General features: G+C 36.0%; 1 protein-coding gene across 1 annotated transcript in view; it reads left to right on the top strand.

Annotated features, from left to right (window-relative positions):
* The first annotated feature begins 4,129 nt into the window (after nt 1–4,129).
* The window catches only part of LOC110447124 (centrosomal protein of 135 kDa-like), a 41,398-nt gene continuing 37,074 nt past the window's right edge, over nt 4,130–8,453 (top strand). The window contains exons 1-3 of the mRNA XM_021492590.1: nt 4,130–4,294; nt 6,573–6,903; nt 7,455–7,622. Coding sequence (XP_021348265.1) covers nt 6,588–6,903; nt 7,455–7,622 — 484 coding nt within the window. The 5' untranslated portion in view covers nt 4,130–4,294; nt 6,573–6,587. The remainder of the gene's footprint in view (nt 4,295–6,572; nt 6,904–7,454; nt 7,623–8,453) is intronic.

The following is an 8,453-nucleotide window of genomic DNA, read 5'->3' as shown; positions in this document are numbered from 1 at the left end:
TATAATGCTGGCTAAAAATATCTGAAAAAAAATACATTGGGGTTTTAAGAGTCTTTGGAAGAGCTAAGGTCATATTGAAAAATATCCTAACCTAACATGCCAAAATCAACAAAACTGCATTAGACATCCTCCGAAAGAGGGAAAAAATCTCTTTTTTTGCCAAAAAAAAAATGGAAGTTGCGGTAACTTTGGATTTTTTGTTCTTGGATTAAAGTAAAGGGACTGAAAACGCGAAAGATGCATATCGACTTAATTTCACCTGATCTCAAGAAATATGGTGTTTTGTCTCCAGAAGAGGCTGAGAACGCTAAAGATGCATGTTGCGTCTTTCCTGTACCAAAAAATTCAAATATCAAAATGATTCAACTGAGATATAGCTCAGAATTTCGTGCACTAAATATCTTCTTTATTCCCAGAAGTAAGGATTTATCATCCAAATCAAGGAAACGGTCGGTGTTGACGTTCATTGTGTATAGCCAAAATGGATATTTGACGTCCCTAACGCGTATTATCAGACGTTTTAGCTAACTATACGCACCAAATATTTTCTGTAAGATTATACTACGTACCTCGTCGTGGTTATACAGAACTGTATGAAGAAGACTGATATAAGCATAAGCAATATCTGTTGTCTTGTTCTTTTTGTACATGTTTTATCTTAGAAATATCTTTTGAACTCACCAAAAAGTGATATGGCTCTTCAAGCCAGATGAGCGAAAACGCGGCGGAGTTTTATCCTATGTGTTTATAAGTCTGATATAACAATGGTTCAACGAGAAATAACGTGAATGGTGGTGTTAACAACTAGATCGTTACGAGATATGTTTTGCACAATGTATAAAAGTTTTTTCTTCTGCACTTCTACCATCCCACTCGAAGGCAGACCGACAAGAAAGTAACTACACGACCCCCAATGAGTATCAGCTAAGTATATTTTGGTGCCAGACTGCGTTGAAGTTTGGCATTTTTTTTCATAATTCAAAAAATTCTAAATGGCGACTACCTACACATGTATAGCTATGTGAACACGTCTAAATCTGTAGACTTGTGATATGTTACGTTTAATTGATGGTTCCAATTTGTGAACAATTTGGACGAGAACGTATTTTCTAAATGAAAAACGAAAATCCACAAATTGGTAGCAAATCCAAAGCATGAAATACAGGCCACAATACATACAGTATGCATTGTAGAAAATCATGTATCGCAACTGAACCAGTAAATGTTTATGTGTGACGTTTTGATGGTACGTACCCTGTCACCTTTATCAGACAAATGACCGGTGAATCGTATGTACGCAAAAGGTGTAAAATATGTTGAGTTGGCATCGATTCGGTTACGCTATAAATCAGCCTATGTACACTTAGTTGTTATGAATGTAAGAAATGACGAAATAAACCAACAATTCGATTCGGATACGCTTTGTTTAACACCTGGTCATATATATATATATGCGAGAGTATATGAGCCCCCTCGTCTCGGTTCAGAACTGGCCAACTGCGGTGTATCCAGATGGCTTCCTTGGATTTTACCCACGTCAATTACACGATTTTGCTGTATGGCATGGTCTGTGATTGCTGAGTTATTGATCCAGGACATCTGTGACCAGGGGTTAAACAAAGCGTATCTGAATCGAACTTTCGGTTTGATTCGTCATTTCGTACATACATAACAACTGAGTGAACATACGATTATAGCGTTTCCGAATCGACGTCGATTACATATCGCCAAAATGACAAACATCGTGACAATCATGTAGCATCGCAATTCCGGAACTCATCATTTCATTTCAGATTTTTAGTTTAATCCTGACGAACAATGAGGTGTAACATTTTCTACAAGCAAATATAGAAGCGCTCCACTCAATGGACCAATCGTATAGATCAAATCTCTGACACAACACACCATAGCCACATAGACAAAATCTCGGGGATTTCCCCACAGATGAAGAACCAGAAAAAGAGCAAAACCTTAGCTAAACAAATAGCGGAACTAAATAATGGTATCAGGCCACTAATTAAGAAAAAACCCAACTGTCAACACTCTTAAATAATAACTTTGACACGAGCTAGAGGTGGTTAATCCAAGAAAAGCACCCATATCAACCCTTAAATTGTACGAATATGACACTTATCCCGGAAATCTGAATCCAGAGACGTATAAAACCATGTAGTATATACAAATGCTCTAAACACGAATACAAAACACAAAACAAAACCAAAACTGTAAACTACAACTGTGATTGGAGAAAGTCTGTTCGACAAGAAACTTTGCAAATTATCAAGAAAGTTTGCCAGAAAGAAAAAATCCAAAAACATCTAACACCATCAACATGAATGAAACATCACAAGAATAACAAAGGCATGGAATAAGAGGAAATTCAATGGAAGTATTTTCACAACATTTCTTAATTAGATCCGCAAAATCGTTTTTGCTCTCCTAATTGTAAGAACATAGAGCAATCTTCCTCGTCTCGGTTCAGAACTGGCCCACTGCGGTGTATCCAGATGGCTTCCTTGGATTTGTCTGGGATTGCCGAGTTATTGAAACAAAGCGTAGTCGAATCTAACTTTCGGTTTGATTCGTCATTTCGTACATCTTATAGCGTATCCGAATCGACGTCAATAACATATCGCATGACGATAAATGGCCAAAGGGTGTATGGATGAACATATAATGAGAAAAAAGGACAGAAAAAGCATAGTCTATTGATGAACGAGAAATATTCCAAACCCAATTCTGACCTAGGAAATGGACAGAGAAAATAAAATTGAACACAGACACACAAGGCCCCAATAAATTCCATACACAAACTTTATAAGATACGAATTTCTAAGCCACTGTCTATAATCCTTACAAAATCCATAAACAAGGGATGTCTACCGTCAGCAAGAACACCAACATACCCTATCTCCGGCATACATGCACACTTACACAAAACACATGGAGGCACGTCCTTAAATGACCTTAGCTGTTAATAGGACGTTAAACAAAATAAAACCAAACCAAACCAAACCTACCTGGCAGGAATGCTTACATTAGACATGTCTTCGAAAAGGGCAGCAAACAATTCAACAAGTAGAATACTATTGACCAATCAACCAATCTCACCAGCACAGCGTTCAAAAGCATGGAGTCAATTTTGAGGAACCATATTGTGAAATATTTGGCAGAAAAGAGGATTCATATTAACCGTCACTACGAGTACAGCTATTAGACATACACCACTAAGTTCTTTTTCCAATAATCTGCATAGACACGAAGGAGAAACAGCAAATGTCATATATACCTAGATTTCCACAGGTGACTTGCAGTACCCACTAAAGTGCCCTTCCTGTAATACACGGAATTAGATTAGTTATCCAAGTCCGTGGTAATACTGACTGATTGCAGTCTCAATCAGTCATTATGACAGGAATGTCACTTTAGTGGGCACAGCAAGTCATTTACAATAGAAACAGTGTGTTATAAAAAAAAAGGTTCAAACAGTGGAGGCACCCAAGGTGGCGTCCTAGAACTGAACTTTTTTTGGTTATAGATATGTAAACGAAATGTCAAAGTCGCTTCTAGCTAGAGGGAATCACAATTGGCGAGAGCAAAAGAGCAAATACTTTGAAAATGGAGGAGAAGTGTAAAGGATCTGCATTAATATTGTAACGTTACAGACTTTTCAACGTTGCCTTACAAGCTTCAGCTAGCCACTAAAAGGGAAAATATATAACTAATAAATAATTGGAGAAATAAGATATTTCGGACTATCTAGCACAAGTGACTGTAGAAAGTACCAGATCCGGATAAGGGGGTGAAGAAGCAGTCAAGCTAAAAAGACCGATAAGAGGTAAAACGGCTATAACAACAGGTGCAACGTTCAACTTACGAAGCCTGCACGTGTAATACTATACGTTTACGTTACTGTATGTAGTTATAATAGGTCTTATACGCTCATTTCGTTTTGAAACTAAAACCAACGTTACTTTGCATAAATTGTTTTTAAACCACCAAAATAAAAACTATGCATCTGTATCACGGAATTAGATTGAATGCCAGAACGATCTCAAACGAATGGCAGGTCAAGATTTTACAGCATGCCTTTTAAAGGGTAGAACTCTTTAAATTGAAGGTAGAAAAATATTCCGCCATATTCAAAAATCTAAACTTGTTTCGGCATGCACAATAAATTTGTATCAATGGATATTTTGGCAAATTGGATTACAGAAGATATGGGAAGCATCTAGTTGCTCTCTATTCAGCCGCCATGAACTGAAGAGGGGATTATTTGGTTCTATTATATAAGGTAACACTATGCAGACGAGAATTTCGCGAAACATTGTTTACAAAATAAAGAAAAAATCATCCCGCGATAATGTCAACATGAAATGGTCCATTTCGAAAAGAAAAATGACGAATTTAACTGTTACCTCATAGACGGTCTATTTAAACGTGTATTTTCTATTAGACCGATTCGATTTCTAACACATGATTTTAATTTCTATTTTATTTGCTATGCCTATCGGGTCCAGTACACTCGGCGGGGGCCGTTTGAGCTATATAGCTATAAAGAGCTATATCCACCTATAAAGTATAGCTGTATTGAGCTATATTTTCTCAGATTTCAATTTTCATTAAATTAAAGCAAAGTCGCATAAATAAAAAGGTTATGGTAATGTTGACTAAAAAAAGCATACAGCTACATGTTTATTTTAATTTTTCATATTAAAGGGGCTGGTCGGGGAAAAAATTACAAAATAAATGGGTCGAAATGCGTTCTCTAGCCTTCCAAAAGTTATACCACGGCAATATGATGGTCGAGTTCTGCTTGCAATGTCCAGTTTTGACCACTGAAATCTCGGGGACCCCCGCGTAAATTTAGCGCAGATCTATTTATACATGTCACATGGTTGTTTCGAAAGTGAGGCAGTGAAGATAACAACAATAGCACGCCGTCATGTGCCATGTCGGACTGAACTAGCGGACAAGACAGCAATACTATACGTAAATAATTGTTTACAAAGGTCATGTATGATGCAAGTGTAGTATTCCTACCTATATGTTGTTATATATAACGGTATTGATGCCTCGTGCCTGTCATGACTTTTGCATGCATCTTTTTCTTTCGCCGCGATGATTACATTTGGCCTTGTTGATGACGCGCGTGCGGTAAAATTGATCTGGGTCAATTGAGAGTTTTAGACTGTCAGGTGACAATTTAGGATTTCTTTAATATCTTATAATTAGGGAGTGAATTTCAGCAAAATTTGAATCGGTATACGTATATTTCATAAGAAGGTATTTTAAACATGTGTATGCCATTTTAGCAAATATGACATTTTTTCCCCGACCAGCCCCTTTAAAATGTAAAATTTTCGATTTTTTTACATCATTATTTTTCTAAAATAGAATACTTATATTTAATGTCTTTTGTTATCAACCTCATGATACAATCTTCTTTTAAAAGCGCCTTTGTTTCGTTTTCCTTAAAAAAGAAAATCACTTGAAATAGGCAGGTTGGGGAAAACCACAACTTGCATATAATACGCAAACTCGCCTATTATACGCCAGTTGGAGGATGGATTTGTTACTAAAAATAAGACAAAACGCTTTAACAGTAACTTTTGCAAGATATTATTAAGAATCGCTTTAATTTACGACAAGGTAAATAATATTTTGCTAAAAGATGTTTACTGAAAGCATTGGCTACTTAGAAACTTGATGTAACTTTACCGGAAGTATTGTATCTATTTTTGGTACTTTCCCACATGCAAATAAAGTTTATTTTTGCATTTGTATTATGTTTCATGACTGAATAAATGCGACTTGGACAAACAATTTGAAAAAGTTAAGATTAAAGTGGTTTTGGCTATTTTTAGTAACAAATCCATACCCCTATTGACCTATAATAGACGAGTTTGCGTATTATACGCAAGTTAGTGGTTTTCCCCTACCTGATAGGTCAATAGAGCTTTTATAGGTCTTTACAGCTATATAGCTCAATCGGCAGAGTGTACTGGACCTAGGCCTATTGCACAATGAAGCTTTGAACTTGTCAAGTTAACCTGGTTTAACAGGTTGCTAATTTGCATACAATCGGGTATACATGCAGTCTATATACATGTTAGAGATGATTAATGTTAGTAAAGTTATAGTTACATTGTCTACAGATCTTTACTTGAGGACCCAACATCTGGACACTAAGTGTAGCTTTAGACGCTCAGAAGGAAAGATATTGACCCCCTTCTTCACTAGTTTATTGAAATAACATAATACCATTACCCTTTACTTTTGGCTCAATTGGAGTATATATATAGAAGTAGCTATATATATAGTTCCGTTGAAAAAAGGTACTCTTACACAGTCTAATATCAACTATAAAGTTACAAACTTCAGAAGTTTTTGTAAAACCGGTTTCAATTTGGGTAAAACAACTGGTACATGAATATGTTTACAAAATGTATATGTATGAACATAAACACGATAAGTTAAGCATGTTATATTTATAAATGACAAATAAGTTTACAATTTGTGCTTTATTATCTTTCATTTAATTTTTCTGCCCTTTTTTTTTCAAATTAAAGGTAGGAAGTGAAAAAATGGCAGACAACACAACAAAACAGGCCCAGCAGAAGTTTACAAATCTACGTAAACGTCTGGACCAACTTGGGTACCGACAAACGCTAGGATTAGAATCTCTGCCATTGGCGGAAAAGCTTTTTTCAGACCTGGTCCACACAACGGAGAGTCTGAAACATGCCAAACTTGAACTTGGAAAACAGGACACTGAACACAAGGACTTTGACACAGCAGTCGAACCATACAAAAGTGACAATGCCAAACTGGTTAAGGAAAATAATGACCTACATCAACAGTTAATCAAACATAAGGAAGACTCAGATGCAGTTATTAGAGGTATGAGGGCGAAGAACTAACAGAAATATTAGACTGTCACTTTGATTTGTCACAGTTATTACTTTCAGGTGATAGCCTTAGGTAACTGCAAATTTCCGTTTGCTCCCAGTGCTCCCAAGCTTTATTTCTGTACCAAATTTGATTCGGTATGAAAAGTATATGTGATACACAACATTGCTGTGTATGATGATTTAGAAACTCATGCACTACTATATATAGCTAGTGTTTGATAATAGTTTGTAGCTCCAGTAATTAAAATACTAGGTCTAGTGGTAGGATGAGGTATCAGAAATTATGCCAGGGAAGCTGTTACTCTGCTTATTGTATGTGCTCATCTATTCACATACATTTTAGCATAACAGGGATAAATATATCTGTTGTACTGAATTTGAAAAAAAAATCACCAAATTGAAGGAAAAGAGGACATTTTTAACTGATTACACTTCAAAATGCCTGTTGATCTTGAAAGGCCCTATTTTTTCAGTTAATACATTTCCAGCTGATGTTAATGGTGGGAATTTTAAAGAGATTTTATTTGTTTTCATTTGTAGAACTGAAGGCCTCGCTACGCAAACTAGAGCATGAGAATGCTGACCTCAAGTTTCTCAGTAACCAGTACGTTCACAAGGTCCGTCAGCTAGAGAAGGAGTCAAAGGCCAAGTCTGAGCGTATCCTCCACCTACAGGAGAAAAACTTCCATGCTGTTGTACAAACACCAGGTAACAGTCATCTGTCGGAAAATTAGATATATATGCTGGAGAGAAATTCTCCATTTTTAGAATTATTTGAGTTCATGATCTAGATTTTAATTTCTTTTGTGTAATTTCTTTTGCCCTATATATATATTTACTGTTCAGTATTATTTTATATTGGATCACATTATGACCCTGGCCTGTTATGTACTGTAGTGAATACACAAACTGTCATAACTTTGTGTAACCTTGTGTAATATGTATCACTAACTGTGTCAATGTCAGAATTGAGACACTAGACGGTCGGTCAGACATGAGGTCATAACATAAATTGTGATGTCTCAAATAAGCCAATAGACAAGACATCAAGATGGCATTGTTGAGGATGCAATGATGGTTGGAGACAACATTGTTTGCCCGATATTTGCATAAATTTTTGGAAATTCAACAAAAATGATGTTGAATATATATAAGAATTTGGATTACATTCTTCAGATTTGTTTTGGCTCAATTTTGCAAAAGCTACTGCACAAAAATGAATTGATATTTGTAAAGCATTTTTTTCATGATTGACCTCCAATACTTTTATCAAATTATTTTGTTTTTGTGGTACATATACGAGCATTTTGTCATTGTCTTGAAAATTATCTCTATTTTTGTTTTAATTCTGTTTAATATTTGCAATCAAGCTCTGATGCATGTTTTCGGAAGCTGTTTAGCCCCGCTCCTATTTGCCCCTAAGCTACTTGCCTGTTACAGTGTTAGTTCCTTAAAGCTATCTGTTCACCCACCTGCAGTGCCTGTTCACCACACGCTCTAGTGGCTGTGCCTTTTTACTCCATCTATCTGTTAAATTGA

This window comes from Mizuhopecten yessoensis, unplaced genomic scaffold, assembly GCF_002113885.1.
Source record: "Mizuhopecten yessoensis strain PY_sf001 unplaced genomic scaffold, ASM211388v2 scaffold3229, whole genome shotgun sequence".
Lineage (NCBI taxonomy): Eukaryota > Metazoa > Mollusca > Bivalvia > Pectinida > Pectinidae > Mizuhopecten > Mizuhopecten yessoensis.
Note: the sequence above shows the minus strand (reverse complement) of the source record. Positions and strands in the feature narration are given on the sequence as shown.